General features: G+C 39.1%; 1 protein-coding gene across 4 annotated transcripts in view; it reads right to left on the bottom strand.

Moving 5' to 3' along the window:
* Nucleotides 1–18,175, bottom strand: part of ZEB2 (zinc finger E-box binding homeobox 2) — a 130,201-nt gene that overhangs the window by 4,391 nt on the left and 107,635 nt on the right. For 3 of the 4 annotated variants that reach the window (XM_029934631.1, XM_029934629.1, XM_029934632.1), the window contains 5 exons: nt 11,799–11,987; nt 10,880–11,094; nt 8,155–8,263; nt 5,254–7,223; nt 3,670–3,850 (listed from right to left, as the gene is read on the bottom strand). In XM_029934631.1, coding sequence (XP_029790491.1) covers nt 3,670–3,850; nt 5,254–7,223; nt 8,155–8,263; nt 10,880–11,094; nt 11,799–11,987 — 2,664 coding nt within the window. The remainder of the gene's footprint in view (nt 1–3,669; nt 3,851–5,253; nt 7,224–8,154; nt 8,264–10,879; nt 11,095–11,798; nt 11,988–18,175) is intronic. The other variant, XM_029934633.1, reaches the window with a different exon arrangement.

Here is an 18,175-nt window from a genome sequence, read left to right as displayed (position 1 = left end):
CTCAGTTAATGTTAGATAATTGTATTCATTTTTATCAATACGTGTTCAATTATTCTCAAGTTGTAAGCAAGATAAGGAGAGGAGTACATGAAGAAGTAAATGTGAATGCAAAGAAGAGAAATGGTAGATGGGAAATTTCTTGGTGCCTCAGTTGCTACAGCATGCCTGGGCGGAACTGTCCTACACCCTCCTTTGGATGTCTCATCAGCTCAGGAGCACGGAAAAGTGGGACGGTTAGAAACAGAATAGAGCCATGTCCTGAGAGGGAACAGCCCTCTCCGGGACAAGTTCCAAGGCCTGCCCACGTCTAGTCTATAGGTATTCTCTGATTACAGGCAATCGATTTCCAGGGAATTCAATCAATAACAAACAATATGCTCATAGTAGAAATATATTAATTCTACAGAATGAACTGACAACCTCAGAGAAGGCTATTATGCCATGTAAAGGACAGACTTTGGGGGTACGAGTGGAGGGACTGACCTGTACCTTGCACAGAATATTCTACTGATCTCCAGAAGTGTCACTGATAAGTATTTAATGCCTTCAGTTCAAATACGAACTGACTTGGATGTTCATCTCCTTTTAATTTGTTTGATTGGTTTACCTGATTCAAATCAAGATGTTCTGGAATTAAATTTCTACATGGACAAGATTCAGAAAAACATCCAACTTGACACTGAGTGAATCACATCGTTTTTAGAGTAATTTTGTTTCTCTAATCTCAAGGTTAATGATTCACCTGACAGCTAGAATGATAACTGAAGTTAATAAATGGAAGGTTTGTGGTGTGAGAAGTATTATCACATAACTGAGAAACAAAATTGGCTGGCAATTTATTTAAAACTTGACTTTACTCAAAAGTAGAAATATTTCGATCACTTTTCTGGATAAGGTAGGTTAAGAGTACCTACCACAATGTCTCAATAGAGAAATTATTCAAGACATGTCAGATTTAAATTTCAGTGGAATACAAATGAGTTCTTGACATGTCTAATGGCAGTTTCAGATTCTGCGTTTCACAGCCCTGGCTTGTGACAATTAATCCTGTTGAAGTCAACATTTGTATAGTACTCCCTTTCTGGCTCCCAGTCCGGATCCCAGTTCTAGGCCCCAGGAAAAGCAAGCAAGTAATACACCATGAGTAAGGGAAATTAAGCATTATGTCTTTGGTGTCTGCCTAGGAAATAAATTAAACAGGTCAAGGTAAAAGAGCACAAGATCTCAAGAATAAGTGGCTCATCATTTCCTTCTTAATTTAAGCCATTCTATATGTTAAATTGTAGACAGATATAACAAACACACGTTATCAATGACACATTTGTAATTAGCCCATAATCAAATGATGATTCAGCTTCATTTCCCAACCTCAGAATGGATCAACCCAAAGACTGTTCTCACTTGCAATTTTCACATTAGTACATTCTCAAAGTATGACTAGCGCTTAAAATAAACAAACAAAAGGCTTCGGAGGCCCAATTAGAGAAAGGAAACAGACTAAATTTTTACATACATCATAGTGCTAGAAAATTCATGGAGAACTTCACATTGATGGAACCTAATACACTGACAGTAGTAATGTCATGAGATGTTTGGTCAAGAGACCAAAAAGTTAACACACTGGAAACTTGACCAGCTAGGAAGCCAATGGGAGGATAATTAATCACATGTTAAAAGAACCCATCGGATGGTCAGCATCTTGTCGCTATATAGTACTTCTAGGCAGCAGATCTTCACGCATCTTAAGGAACCAGAACATTTTATTTTTATTTTTTTAAATACAGCATATTTTGCAAATTGATAATGCATATTTGCGTTTGTCAACTTTTGGGTCTCTCAACTATCTATATGCCTATGAAGTTTATGGACTATCTCATTCACAAGAAATAAAGATATTGACTGGATGTCAATATGTATGATAGCCCTCACTAAAATAAAAGTTTTAGACTCACCATGTAGTAAATGAGAGAGTTTGCATATGGTCATATAATAAAATCAATCAGAGAGGGAAAGATGCCTTCAGTGATGTGCCTATTGTAGCTGAATAATGAAATACAAAATATATTGGAGGTTGATTACAATATTAAAGTAAATGTAGATCTGAAAATATCTTCATAAATATTTAAATAGGACTTGGTACTAAAGAAAACATCTATTGATATCTAGGATAAAAGACCAATATAGGAAAATTCTGACGTTTCAAACATTGAATTATATCACACAAGCACAGAAACTATCGGGATTTGCTTTTCAAACTAGGTTGTCTTTAAAGTATCACTAGTGGAGCTTTTAAAGTAATAATAATTAATATCAGACAGTTGAAGGAAGAGAGGCCTAGTGGGGCTGCAGTAAGGGTACTGCTATTTACCAACCTCGTTCTCCTCACAAATACCCTGAACACCTCATTCACCCACCCAGCCTCCTCCCACTCAGGCAGGTCCTGAGCACTACCCTGCATCCTGCGCATGCCCAGTGAGGGACAGGGGCAGATGATGAGGACAAGTGCCCCCCAGGGATATATGCAAGCACCAAAAAGGGCACAGTGTACTTAGTCAGAAGCCAGCAGAAAGTATTCACAGTACCTTCTCTTCTTTAATCCTTTTCCTTTTTGTCTCTTCATCATTTTTCACCCAAAATCATTGATAGGCTAGTTTTTTTGGCTCTATATTAAAATGTGTGATACTAGACTTTTTTGTTTAAAATGAGAGTTTTCATATAATTTGCCTTGGCCAGTGTTTTGATTGAGGTCCTACTACACTCTTTCTCTTTTCCCATCTAGGGCCAGTGCAGCATGCCAAGCTTCTAGAGGAGAGAAGCTGGCCATGGGTTAGGGCTGGAGATGAGCCTGGGTTGCATTGTGGTCAGAGGTGGAAGGAGAGGAGGGGGGAGCGAGCACAGGTGTAGTTTCACCGCAGGGCTGCAGGGCAGACCTAGGATTGTGGAAACCCATGTTGCTTCACATTCTGGTACTTCCCCTTTGGTTCGAAAGATTAACCCACCCGCTCTCTACTCAGAGGGAAGAACAAGGCTGCAATCTTGTCAACTTGGTATAATTGTTCCTAATCAGTAATGCATGCACTGGAAATAAGCTAATTAAATTTAGAAAGTTTTATTTTCGTCTTCTAAATAGAAGTAGCTTCAGTAGCTCGTTTGGCATATTACTTGACTCCTACCTTTCCCTCTCCCAGTCCTAACGCATGGCTTTATTAAAAAAATGGCCAATTTATGAAACCAAAAAGAACCACCTCCAAGTCGTTATCTTATTTGAAGTTAGGGTGATAAAACTAACATCTCACTGGCTGAATTTTTCATTACATTCTCACATAAATAGAGCCATTACAACTTAAGAATTTGAATATATTTTCAGTAACGGGCCTGTGTCATGCCATTTCATTGCCCCGGCCACTTAAATCTACCTTTGACGGGATTTGTGAATTTGGCTTACAGATTAACTCGAAAGATCTGGAGACAAGCACACTCATAAACACATGAATGATCCAATAAACAGGCAACAAAAAAGTCCTACTGAGCTAGGCAAAAGCATTATTTCTTCCTTGTTGAAGGTATCAGCATATGCTGCATCTTATGTTGCACAAGTGTACTCATTAAATATTATGAAATGTACAGCAGGCCGGGCAGCTCTAACTAGCTAGTCAAAGTCACTCATACCTGTGTGTTCGTATTTATGTCGCAGAAGGGAACTGCTTTTCTGGAATGTCTTGTCACATAAGTCACATGCATACATGCCACTCTCTGTCTTCTTGATCTTCTTTCGAGACAGACAGGAGTCGGAGTCTGTCATGTCATCTAGGCCTGACATGTAGTCTTGTGCTCCATCAAGCAATTCTCCCTGTGATATAATCACATAGTTCAACACAGTCTCTTCTCTTTGTGTTTACACCAAACAACTTCACGTAGGGGGACATTTGGAGAACCTCAAAAGTGCTTGCTATTAATCAATCTTGGTTTTTTTTAAACCTATTACTTTCCACGAAAAATGTATGAGGTTTCACATTTCAACAAAAATATAAACCCTCTCCACCCTCGATGGTAAAGCTCATTGTTTTTCAAGGGTAGAAAATAGTCAATTCTGAAGGTGAGAAAAACATAAAATTTTCTAAAATCCATAGTGTTCTTTATATCGGGAAATATCCATGAGTGAAAATTAAACATCGGAATTTGTGTGTTTTCCAGCATGGTTAACTTTAGAAATGATCTGTAGCTGTAGAAACCCCATTTTAATTGAATTTTATATTTAGGTACAAAATGTTATTATTATGCAATCTATTTAAATGTATGTCTACCAACTAAAGGCCTCAAGCTATATTTTTATATTTAATTTTCTAATTTGAAATAGGGAATATTAATAACACTTTTTATCAATGTTCTATCTATGTTAAAACAGCCTTCAGCATTGAGCAATAATGAATGTGGATCAGTAAATTATTAAATTTCTTGATATTTATTTTGTCTTGATCCAAAGGAGTGCAAACTTGCATGATAACATACATTTCCATTTGCTAGCTCACAGTTCAGTTTTCTTAGACTACGTTTGCACTAATTAATATTAGAGGAGATTAAATAGGCTTAAATACATTTACAAAGAGGGCAGATGTACTGGAAATTGGAAGAGTGGAACAGCTGTTACAAAGGTACACTGCTGCTTGTGTTCCGATTTTGCAAACAGGGATTATAATCCGTGTTGTTAAAACATACCTGCTTTTGTATTTGAAAACCATAGATTACTTACTGGTTTGAAAATTACAATAAGAAGTCAAATGGCATGCATAAAATATTTTCTAAAATACTCTTCAAAATACACAATTTTCTATAAAACGAAGTACATGTCAAATTTATACATGTATCATTGCAGATTGTGAATGTCTGTACAACTATGTGACTCTTATAAATGGTAACTTTTAGTGTCTACGTAAGTCCTGTCCAGTATTGCTATCGATGTATGATTCTAAAAACATACAGACCCATCTAAATATACCTCAAAAAATAAGTATTAAATTCTTCCTCTTTTTTAGGGCACATGTGCTTCCACAGATCAGTGTTTCACTGATTCTCCATTTATTTGGCTAGCCCACTTGTCTGAGGTTCAAGTGAAAACAAACTGCCATGTCTGCTGAAAACACAGCACTTGGTTTTCTCACTAAGATTCCCCCCCCCCCCGCCGCTATGTGCACATACGTGGTATAATATAGTTTTCATCTCCACTGTTCGGAGCAAAAGGATAGGTCTCGTTACCTGAAATCCTTGTTTCCGCTGGTACTTTCTCCTTTGCTGCATGTCAGCAAAAGTAGCCGCCCCAGTTGGGTAGGTATAGGCCATATGTGGTAGGAAGCTCATCTGATCCAGTCCTGGGTATGGTCGTAGCCCAGGGATGCTGGTCTGCACTGGTGGCATGAAAGTGGCAGGGGGAAATGCGCTTTGTGGAGGAAGAGCTGTGTATAAAGTTTTGGCACTAAAGGGGTTCATGCCGAACACTGGGTTAGTGCTTTTGTTGTCCAGATTATTTGAGTTTGAAAACTCCTTCTTGATAAAAGTCAAGTTTAGAGGCTCATCTGAGTTTTCAGATGATGAAGAAACACTGTTATGGTCTAAATTTATGCTGTTAGCTTTCGTTTTGTTCTTCGTGGCTATAATACTTTTGGGTTCTTTCATCTGTTTTGGTAATGACAAGTCCAAGGGCTCAGCCTGCAGCTCCTCGGAAGAGAAGCTGTTTGGAGTGTAAGAACTACTGTGGGAGTTTTTAGAAGATGTGGAGGAAAGATTTAAGGGAGAGGGAGTATTACTCCTTGAGTGGTCCAATTTTTCAACTGGTTTAATATTGGTGAAATGGGAAGGTTTGGTTAGCCTGAGAGGAGGATCACAATTCGTCACACTGTTGTGGAGTTCGGCTATGGATGGCGATGTTATGGAGTCCATAGGCTTTACGGGAGACCTGGGTAATAAAGAGTCTTTTGTTGGGGGGTTACTGCTGGGAGCTAGCGGCTTGGAGTTCCTTTCCAGTGATGGTGACCTGGAATTTGAATACTGGTAGACTTTTCGTTGCTCAAACCATTCCTTCACAAACTCCTGAGGAAGGCCCACAGCAATGGAAATTTTCAGCAGTTCATCAGAATTGGGCTCCATGTTCATAGCATAATACGCTTTCAGTACAGACATGTGGTCCTTATATGGGTTGATGGGGCTTGTCATTCCTTTCTCAGAAAGTACAGATGACAAGAGGAGGGCTTTATTATCAACAAAAACTCCGGCCTTGTTGGGGACTATGTTGTCATGAGGTTGCAGGACTGCCTTGATCTCTTCATTCATCTTACAAAGGTAACGTTCATGCTGATGCAAGGGAATGGGGCCGGGAAAACTTTCTTTACAGAACTGGCATGAAAATGGAGTGGATATGTTGTGGTTCTCGATCATTTTATCATCAGTGACCAAATCTATTAAAGTACGTAGCTTCTCTTTCTTTATATTACTGATCTGTCTCCTTGAGTCAGTAGTCAAGCTCTGGAGGCAAGCTTTGGCTTCATTGACTTTTTCTAATGTATAGTCAATAATACTTTTAGTGGCACCATTATGACTCACTACTGGAAGACCTACGGGTGGAATATTAGGAGAAGTGACTCCTTGTTCCTCAGGTTGAGAGCATGGATCCTTCATGTGATAGCCTTTCAACTTCGAAATTTCTTCAGCCTTGCAGTCCATTTTTTGCCTGGAAACCGTATTGTCCACAATCTGTAGAACCTTTTGTACCTCGCTTAAGTTACTATTCATTGTGGGGAATCCGAGTAAAGGGGCTTCCATCCCTACACCTAAGTGCTGCATTGGACTCTGAGCAGATGGATGAACTCCCAAAGGGCTGGTGGCTCCAAGTGCACCATTCATAAAGGGACTAGTGCCACTAAACCCGTGTGTGGCCATAAGAACTTTATAGTCATTGAAGTCTAGTGGTTCTGTTTTAATTTTAAGTAAGCCTGTCTGTTCAGACATACTAAGTGGTTTTCCATTCTCCAATTTGTTTCTTAGCTGGGTAATAGCTGAATTAGTAGGAGAAGAAGAAACAGAATTAGGGGAAGAACCCGTCTTGATATTGTTTCTCATTCGGCCATTTACAGAGATTAAACCAATACATTTCTTGCTGCTGATGTGTGAACTGTAGGAACCAGAATGGGAGAAACGTTTCTTGCAGTTTGGGCACTCGTACGGTTTTTCACCTAAAATGATAATCAAAATTAACATTATATTTCTTTCATTGGGCAACGGTGACGATTATCTGCCAATGCAAGAATCTGTGAGACCAAATGGAAGGAACAGAATTGGGGTACCTCTACATTCTAGGTGCTTAGCTTAGAATTATGTGGCCATAACTGTTTCTGGGTTTTATCTACCCTGGGGGAACATAACTCAAGATGTTAGCAGTGGAAGGTGAGGGCTATCTATGCCTTTTTCAGCCAAGATCCCAAATCTTGTCTTGCCATCGGCAGCCTCCTATTTAAACAGAGTGTCAGATTAATGTGTGGTCAATAACACAATAAAGATGTCACAGTATTTAAAGGGAAGGGTAGCCATGGCCTTAATCAACTCTGTAGAGATTCCATTGATTCTACCAATCCAACTAGTGCTTTGAATAGCATCCAATTTGGTAATAAAATGCTTGGCAGAGCTATCAAAATAGTTATAAAGAAGAAATCTCAGTGGTAGGATGTGGGTCTGTAACATACAGCTCCCAGGAATCCAGGGACATTTATCATACAAAAGCTCTCGTCCAACATCCTTAACTTTTTCTTTCATGGTTAGGTATCAACAACGAACACCCTTCTGAATTTGCCAGCTGAGTTTCTTCAGGTCAGAAATGTTTAATCTGTAGAAGAGCGTCTGAAAGGACGAGAAGGAGCCTCAAGATTCTGTCATAAATCAAAGCTCTTGCAATTTTTAGGAAGCCCAAGCATTCCTCTTCGATTTGTGCGATCCTGCTCTCCGCGGTACCCGAAGCCTCACGAAGGCAGAGCAGGCCCGCACGGTTTATGAGATGAAAGCCTAGTTCCAAAAAGCTACACGCAGGATTGTGGAAATTTTAAACAATCTTTTAAAACTCTCCTAATGGCACAAAATGCAAATATGAGCACCAGCATCTCTGCCACTCACCACTGTGAATTCGCAGGTGTTCTTTCAGATGGTGTTTATATTTGAAAGCCTTGCCGCACTCTGTGCATTTGAACTTGCGATTACCTGCTCCTTGGGTCAGCATTTGGTGCTATAAAAGGAGAAAGACCGACATCAGTTTTGTTGCAGGAGGAACAAAGGAAATTTGTTACAAATATTTTTAAAAGGCCTCTATTTTTCAGACAGGCCAAAAGGTTTGAGTGCATGTTTATTTATTTGCCCAGTCTTTCAGAGTTGCAATAAAAGTGATAATGTTGGCAATAAAATTGGAACAAATAAAAAAAGGGGGGGGGCTTTCACATGCGCATCCAACACTTGCTTTAGAATTATCTCCCTAGTCTCTTTTCCGAAATGTTTCTTTGAGCCTTTGGAGATGAGAAAATATAATTGTAAAGATGTTTGTGGTTCTCTGTGTTTACGGCACATTTTAAAATCTGAAGATTCCCTGTTGGGATGCAACTGTTTTGTCAAGGAAATAAATAAATATTATCCTGAAAATTCTAAACAGCCTCCCCAAAAACTCCCCATGCAAAGAACTAATGTTCTCAAATGTACTCTATCAGGGTACAAGTGTATCTCGTACTGAAGGAGTATCAGCTTTAAAGAAGAAAAAACAGCACACCCAGAGAAACAAAAAAATTCTTGACTATAAATATTTCATTACACGATAAGCATGTTTAAAGATCCCATTCACTGTGCTAGTAGCAAATGTAAACCCCGTTTTTCCTGATGTGCCGCGTATCAGATTTGATTCATTATCAAATGTAAGAGACAACATCTTGGGTTATAGCTGCTTGAGCAGTTTTATCACAGGCCAGTAGGAAAGACTTCAACGACTTTTCATTTTCCTTTTTAGTACTGTGCTAGGGAGTAGGGACAAAAAAGAAAAAAAGTTTGCTGAAAAGACAAGTTAAAAGCAGCAAAGATATAATCAAACACAGCTGACCTTTTTGAACAAGGAAAAAAAGCGCTGTGACTTAGAATTCTAAAAAAAAAAAAAAAAATACAGTCATCCACTCTGGATGCTCAAGGTAGGAGGTCAGCCTTTTTCAAGCAGCAATGACACAAAAGCCTTTTGCAAAAAGACAGCACAGAAACGGTATGACAACTGCTAGGGTGTGCTGAATCTTCCCACATTCCTAGTGAGACAGATGGTGTTACATGGGACACAGGGAGGTTTGTTCAAACAGCAGCAACCTTCAAAGATCAAGCGGAGCCCAGCCCGCCGAGCGCCATTGAGGGACCAGCGCTCATATGTTGCTGAGTTGCATAAACAAACAGCAACAGCTGCTTTGTCTCCCCCCACAGCCCTCAGAGGACTACTATAAACTTTGGTTGTGCCACTGTTAATATGATACAATCATTTTAATTTACTAATTGTAAATGCCATGAGCAAATGAGGGGACTTTTCAACACCAAAGCTACCATTCATAATGCGCCAACACAATCACACTTCTGCATGTGAAATTTAAAGCAGTTATGCTAGATAAATATCTAGGCCCTTTTTTTTTTCCTAGAGATTTTGTGCCTATAAGCAAGGGGAGATAAACTGTTACATAAGTGTAACGACGCAAGCATCATTTTTGTAACTGAACTTTGAAAAACGTTCAGGTGACAAGCCCAATCAGCTATAAATGGAATGATTTTCATGAACTGTTCTTTTACAGTAGTAAAAATTCCATAATGTAGGAGCATCACCATTTCTTGATTGTGTTTGATTATCCTCGTTTTCCTTATGCAAAGAAAATAACCCCAGAAGAAAAAAAGAAACGTGAGAATTTCATAGCATATCCTGTTTAATAATTTTTAAACAGATATGGTAGCAGGGCTTGTATGGGAAAATTCCAGACCTGTGAGGCCTGTCACGGGGACTTCAGGCACACCATTTCTGTTGCCATTCAAACCCATAATATCAATCTGCAGTCAAGTCTCCCACGAGGACAGAGAGAGCAGTTTTGCTACAACATGTAAGGGACGCTGTGAATCAATCCTATTCAACCATCTTAAGGATTTAAGAAGCTATGCTTACCTGTTCAAGAGAGAGTTTTTATTTTTAACACAAATAAGTCAACAGAGGTAGAGCGATCTTAACATTTAGCCCCAGACAAATGAATCAAAAGGGGTCATTTTAAATACACGGCCAATAGTTCAGTATTAATCAGTTTATTTTATATATACACATATGTATAATATGCCTTTTGATTTTTTTAAACACTTCATTAGATTTCATAAACCAGTAGCAGCTTGTAAAAATACCCTAAGTGATTGAAGGTGTTGTGTGACAAACGAAAGAAATACGTACTTCTTTTACTATGACTTAGATTCTATGTGGGAAAAAAAAATTTCTGAGTAAAACTAGGTGAAAAATGGAATTAAAATTGCTGAGATCTTTAATAATGTATAATTAAAATGCTACGATTTCATTCACTTTTTGTGGAACATGAAAATGAAACTAAAGTCAAGTTAAAGTGCAAATAAAATTTCTAAATTAGAAATTAACACACTCATTCGATCGTGAACATAAGACTATTAAATCATATTAGAAGAGACCATCAAAAAATCATTTAGACCTCAATTAAAGCTATTACCATTAAAAGATCTGCATCTTCAAAATGCCATGAAAAATTAATAATGATTGCCAATCAAAGCAATATCGTTTCTCTAAGGGGTTATTATAGAAAGAAATCACTTAAAACCAACCCCCCACCTGATCTGTCCCCGGCTTGTGCGTCACCATATGCCGTTCGAGCTGGGTGCGGTAGGCAAACGTGTAGCTACAAAGAGGGCAGGAAAAGTTCTCTTCGTTCTTCTCGTGGCGGTACTTGATGTGCTCCTTCAGTGATGTCAAGCGCTTGTAGCCCCGGTCGCAGTAGGGGCAGGTCAGCAGTTGGGCAAAAGCATCTGGAGTTCCAGGTGGCAGGTCTGTAGCCGAGAGACGAGAGGGAGAGAAGCAGGCCAAAAGGTCAGTAAATCAATGGCAGCTAATGGGCTGCCTGCCCGGGATGGTATGACAGGAATCACTGCAATCTGCTCGGCCAGAGCGCCATCGTCGCGCTCGGCCTCAGCGCGCACCGGTCCCCTCGCACACCCAGCGCAGACTTGTCCGAATCAGCTCACACTGCGCTGGGAAGTTAATTAATTACTGGAGCTTTTGGGGGGAAATTTAAACAGCCGATAAAGGAGGAAACTCTCTTTAGGTGACTGACAGATCGGAGTAAAACCTTTGGTCGCATGGGACTCGGGGAGTCACAGCGCGAGAGAGCCTTTCAGGTGTCAGCAAAGAAGAAAACCAAGGGCAGGGTCACTGGTGTTAAACTTTCTTTTTTTTTTTTGGTTCCTCCAAAGTGAAATATTTCAAAAACATAGGAATCAATTTTGATATTTTTATCTCATAGGAATAGGCTCTAATTGTTCTTGTTCTTTATTGGTTGTACAAATGACACAAATTTGCTGACAAAAAAATTTCACAATACCCTAAAATTACAGTTCTAATCTTTGCTCATGAAATTCCATGCCTCTGCAGCTGTTCTTCAAATTTTAAGGTAAACACCCAGGCATGTAGTGCATTTGTAATTGTAACAGCTGCAGAGGTCAGTGTGGTGGCTAAAAATGAATTACAGCCTCACCATTTTCTTCTTGCCCATTGGCCTCCGGCGTGCCAAGGCGAGACAGCTCCTCAGGGGCTTCTGGGTAAATAATGGCTGTGTCACTGCGCTGAAGGTACTCCTCGATGCTGACTGCATGGCCATCGCGTTCCTCCAGTTTTCTTTTGGCAAAGTATTCCTCAAAGTCTGATGTGCAATTTGCATTCTTAACTGAAATCACAAGAGGAGAAGAAATGTCTTTGCAGGGCCTTCTTTGTAGGTAGCCAAGTCTACGTACATCACGGTGACTACGAAATGTCGACTTGGCGAAAAGACGACAAACACCTGACTTATTTGTAAGAAGTGTTGCAGATTATCGGTTATTGATCAAATGCTTATTCTCATATGCAAAAAATAAAGGACACTTTGCTTTAAGTGAAATAGGCACAGTTTCTTTCCTTCTTCTTGGAATACTAGTCCACATAATTCACAAAGAATGAAAGTCATTTTTGAATGTTCTTTTTTTTAGGGAAAATTAAAAAAAATAAAAAACAGAACTACATTTTAAGATCTATAAGCATGAGAGATAATATGAGCTCAAAGCTGCTATTAACAGTCTATATAAAACTTCTCTCCTTTTAAGAAAGGTATATTTAATTTTTTATCGTCCACTAAACTTAACGTGCCTAACCACAGATACATCCTGTTGCTAAATATAAGCTTTTAACCTTCCACTCTCTGAACATCACAGATGGCCAGGACTACACAGTCTGACACAGATGTGAAGGATAGATATTCCTAGAGAGATAATAATGGGACTTTGTTAAAAAGTCATGGGATGTGACACTTTATCCTCCCCTATCAATATTTAGCTCAGTATTTTTTGCGGTCAAATGCTCTACCCCTGAGCTATACCCCCTAGCTCAGTAGTTTTTTAAAGCTGCCTGAAAATAAAATGAAGCTCACAAACAGAAATAAAATAAAATGAACAGAGATCTTAATAAAAGCAAAAGAAACTAGCTATACTGTTATGCGATTTTGATATGATTTGTAACTTTTGAAATTAGGGCTCCATTCTCATGAAACGGATAATAGATGTAAATCAATTTCAGCAACTGTATCACAAGACTGCATATTTGAAACCTCTAGATATGTTTCTGCAATAAATTGTGGCTTAAATATCTTATGTAAAAAGTTTTATGCATAAGACAGTGTTGGGAGTGTGGCTGGTACAGTCGTATCCCCCATAAGTAGGTGGATGAAAGGCCTTTGCTAGTATAATTAGTGGTGGAGTCCTACTTTCACAGTTTCTGAGAGCAGTTAAGCTTGACTCACCCTATATTCCTCACCTCACCTTCTCTGCCATATAAGATATTAAAGTATTTGCTGTACTAATTATCCTTGACAATTTGTGGCAGGATGATGTTTGAGCTAGTCAATGTCTTTTTTTAATATATATCATTTTTATTGTTGCCTTCACTGTTAGGAACTTGTGGATGAAAAAACAGAAAGTGGAACCTTGTATTAATTCAACAAGTACTGAGTGACTGGTAGATGGAAGGGCTTGTTTTGATTAGCAAAAAACAGATCCAGTTTCATCCTGCGGGAGGACATGAAAACAATCAGTGCAACTTCTATTTTATCAAAAATAAAAACATTATAAACTCCCATATGTATTACTCCAGGAAGTTGTGTGGTCCATATGGGGGGGGGCGCTGATGGAATCTAGAAGGTCAGTGGAAGAGCAGCATGCACAAGGAGGCGGGGACTGGAGAGAGCATGGTGCCTTCCGCCATCTAAAGAGACAGTGCTGAGTGCAGATGGTGAGAAAGAAGCAACGTGATGTGAGGGTAGAGAGGCAGGGGAGCCAGAACACATGGTGTGTGGTAGCCCTGGTAAGGATCTGAGTTTTATTCTAGGAGAAACAGGAAGCCACTGAAGGGTATAAAGCAAGGAGATGATTGGATGAAATTGTGAATTCTCTGCATTTTTTTTCATTAAAAAAAAAACCACATTTGTTTCTTTTGAGAAAGGGAGCGTACATGAACAGGGGAGGGGCAGAGAGATAGAGAGAGAGAATCCCAAGCAGGATCTGCACCGACAGCGCAAAGACAGATGCAGGGCTCAAACTCACAAACTGTAAGATGATGACCTGAGCCAGAGTCAGATGCTTAACCAACTGAGCCACTGAGGTGTTCCTTATCTGCATTTTTTCATGTTTATTTATTTTTGAGAGAGAGAGAGAGAGAGAGAGAGAGAGAGAGAGAGAGAGAGAGAGCGCGCTAGTGGAGGAGGGGCAGAGAGAGAAGGAGACAGAGGATCTAAAGCAAGCTCTGCCCTGATAGCAGAGAACCTGATGTGGGGCTCAAACTCAGGAACCATAAGATGGTGACCTAAGCTGAAGTCAGAGGCTTAACTGACTAAGCCACCCAGGTGCTCGTTCCGCCCCCTTATCTGTATTGTTAAAGGACAACTCTGACTACCCAGTATGGTGGGGATTGCAGAAAGGGAAAAGTGATTTTGAGAAACTAGTTAGGAATCTCTTGTCATGAAACCGGAGAAGATACAAGTTAAGGAATTGGTGACGGAGACTATGAGAAGTGGCTGGATGTGAGAGATAAGAAGCAAAAACTCGAGGCTTGGGGTAAGGATTGGGTGTGCCTAGGAGGGAGAGGCTAAGATCTTTCCTTAGGTTCAGCCTTTCTAATTTGATGGATGATAGGTGACAATCACCAAAGCAGGAAGAACCAGAATTCTAAAAACACTTGAAACTATGAACGAATACATTGCATCCAATTAAAGAAAGCTGGAGCACATCACACTTTGTAGACTATTAAACTAAATGCTAACAATCCTGAATAGTACCATCTCTTTTGCACTCCAGTTTCTAATAAGTTGAACAAGAGCAACAGTCTGATTCCAACACCTGTATTTCCTTCATATGCAGCTTTGGAATGTGTAATAATAGACTATGATTTTATATCTTGAAAGTTGCTTAAATCTTTTCTTAGAATCTTAAGTATCTATGTATTCATTTCTCTTTTTTAACAGTTTTTAAACTATGTATTTATTTGAGAGAGAGAGCGCGTGCACAAACAGGGGAGGAGCAGAGAGAGGGAGACACAGAATCCAAAGCAGGCTCCACGCTCTGAGCTGTTAGCACAGAGCCCGATGCGGGGCTCAAACTCAGGAACCGCCATTTCATGACCTGAGCTGAAGTTGAATGCTTAACCGACTGAGCCACCAGGTGCCCCTGTATTTATTTCTTAAGATGAGGCCTGACTTCACAAGCCCAAGAGTAAGAGTTGCATGCTCTACTGACTCAGCCAGTCAGGTACCTCCAAGTCTTAAATCTTTTAAGAGAATATGAACGCTGATTAAGATCAATTTTCTGTGGGTATACGCATGATGCCATAGATACTTTCCAAATGGTATTTATAGGTAGTGAATGTGATGGCATCATTCAACTTGTACCATTAAATCTCTAGAGAGTACGAAGAACCACCAATTTGCACAAACTATTTGTTCATTATTTTGGATCATCAAGTGACTTTACCTCTATCAAAAATCACCTCTCATTTTTAAGGGCAAGAAAAGTTAAAGGGGACAAAATGGTAGTTCAAAGATGAACCACTTTTGAGCAACTTGACTAATTTGCCCAGGGGCTGACTTCTTTTTCAGCCCTGTGGCAGTAGGAAATAATCTAACAGCTCCTTTCTAAACCCTGACCTGTTGGAATGTTGTCAGATGTTTAAGGCATGAGTTATTTAAGCTTTTCAAGAACACTGTCCTACTTGACAATCCTTAGTGTAACCTAGTAAACATGGATGGATGGACATTTTAACATCCTAATTTTATCTTGATATTTCAGCAACTATTGGAATTATCTGGCTATCTTTTCATAAATTTTCATTTGCATATGAATGTTTCCATCAGAGATGTAACCAAATGCAAATGCAATCGGATTTGCATTAATAGCCTTTTGGCTTAAACTGGAGGAAAATTCTGATTTTTCTGGATAGGCAAACTAAACTGCATCTAGAAACACTACTAGTGTTTGGAGAGGCAATTCACTTGCCAGATCAAATTTGGCTATGCTAGATTTCAATGTCATGTGTGACAGGGACAAAAGACATCAAATCATATTCTCTCTTTAAGGATCATCTTTGATCATCTTTGTATCCTGAGCTTTGAGTATATTGCCTAGAAATTAGTAGGCTCTCAAGAATCATTTATGAAATGAATGTGGAATAAATTATGTGCTTAACATTAATCTTGGTGTAGGAAGTCTTCTAGTAAAAAAAAAGCATAAGATAGGATACCTACAGTTGAGCTAGGAATTCAGATCTGCTATTCAGGCAATTGTAGAACAATTATGTGATAAACTGTGTAGTGATGACCATAAATATTTGCAAGAGTTCAATGGGGTTCAGCTGAGTATTCAAAAAGAATTTAATAAAGAAGATAGCCCTCAATCATTTAAATCTGTTTGCTCCATCAAGATTTTCTTTATGCAGTATAGGTATGCTATTACCTATATACCTCATGTATCTAGGGTCACTTAAATGGTCTAGATTCTAGACTTCCATGAACTAGCCTAGGTATAACTAACACAGATATAATGTGTTTCTTCCTTGGTGTTGCTTTGGGTACTCGTAACATATGGTTTTCCCACTTGGTACCACAGCATTCTCCTTTTCCTGGGAATGGCTCCCCAGATTCTCTATTGTCCAGCCTTATGGTACCCAAGGGAGCTGCCATGTTAGTGCGTGATTCGGTTCCCCTAGCCACAATGGCTTAATCTGCACCTATAGTGAACTGAGTTTAGTCCTCCATTCTGCAGGCCAATTGAGTCAGTAAATCCTTTCCTTATGATTTTAGGACTTTGTGCCAAAGAGAGAATCAAGGGAATTTATTCCCTCAAGTAACTGTAACTCTAAGATGTAGAACAAAGGAATTGATATATCTCATTGTAAGGTAAGAAGATTTATGAGGAAAGAGACTGAAGCAGGCATACAGAGAAAAGCTAAGACAAGAAGGCAAGTCCCGACAGTACATTTCTAGCTGTATTTGCTCCTGAGGCCAAGCTCTGTGTCCTTCCAGTGGCTCTGCTGTCAACCCTCCTTAAATTCTGTGAGTTGAAGAACTCCTTTTTCTACTTTAGACTATGTGCGTTTTAGTCTCTGAGATCCAAAATCACCCTAGTTGTTATATTTGAAAAAATATTGGATTAAGTTTTGGTGACTTTCAAACTTGTTGAAAAGGATAACATTTTTTTTTTTAATTTTTTTAGTGCTTTTTATTTATTTTTGAGAGACAGAGAGAGACAGCTGGAGCAGGGGAGGGTCAGAGAGAGAGGGAGATTCAGAATCTGAAACAGGCTCCAGGCTCTGAGCTAGCTGTCAGCACAGAGCCTGACGTGGGGCTAGAACCCACGAACCGTGAGATCATGACCTGAGCCGAAGCCGGATGCTTAACTGACTGAGCCACCCAGGTGCCCGGAAAGGATAACATTTTGGTTCTATACAGAAGTTTACATTTTTGGTTTTTACAAAGATTTTGTAATAGTGTATAGTGGACATAGGCATGAGGTAGAAAATTCACTACAAAGTTATAGAATTCCCCACTGCATTTTCTAGTGTAAAATCAACCTCCTTTTCCTTTTTTTTTTTTTTTCCTGTAATCCTCTTTACTCCTTGGTCTCTTTGGAAGAACTGCCAAAACACACTGACAAAGGATATTTGCATGATATTTATGATCAAACCATAACAAAAATTCACAAGAAACCTCAAGTGATTTCTTCCCATATCTTCTCCAGAGATTCTGCATTTAGTCCTAAAATTTATCCTAATGTCTTGCAAATATCTCAACGTCCCCTAAGGTCAGGTTAACTTTTCTCTATCCAAAACAAAAACAAAAATAAAAACAAAAATAATGCATTAAAATGTTTCTTCATCTCCACGTGTATTTTTAATGTTGTTAGGATGAATTTCCAGGTCACTTCAAGTTAGAAAAGCCTCACATTTCTTGTCAGTATGTTTTTCACTCTTACTAATGTTGCTTTTTAAAAAAGAACAATTTTTTCATTTTAGTTCTTTTAGATGGAGAAAGAGAGCATGTGAATGGGGGAGAGGGACAGAGGGAGAGAGAGAGAGAGAGAGAGAGAGAAAGAGAGTCCCAAGCAGGTTCCACACTTAGAGGGGGGTCTGATATGTTGCTCGATCTCACGACCCTGGGATCATGACCTGAGTCAAAATCAAGAGTAGGACGCTCAACCAACTGAGCCACCCAGATGCCCCTTAATGTTGTTTATTAATGATACTTTCATAAATACTTTTATGTCTATCATAGATATTGATATTTATAGATAATGATAAATATCAATATGTATTGACTTTTAAAGTTATCACTTAAAAAAG

The sequence above is a fragment of the Suricata suricatta genome, chromosome 3 (genome assembly GCF_006229205.1).
Source record: "Suricata suricatta isolate VVHF042 chromosome 3, meerkat_22Aug2017_6uvM2_HiC, whole genome shotgun sequence".
NCBI lineage: Eukaryota > Metazoa > Chordata > Mammalia > Carnivora > Herpestidae > Suricata > Suricata suricatta.
Note: the sequence above shows the minus strand (reverse complement) of the source record. Positions and strands in the feature narration are given on the sequence as shown.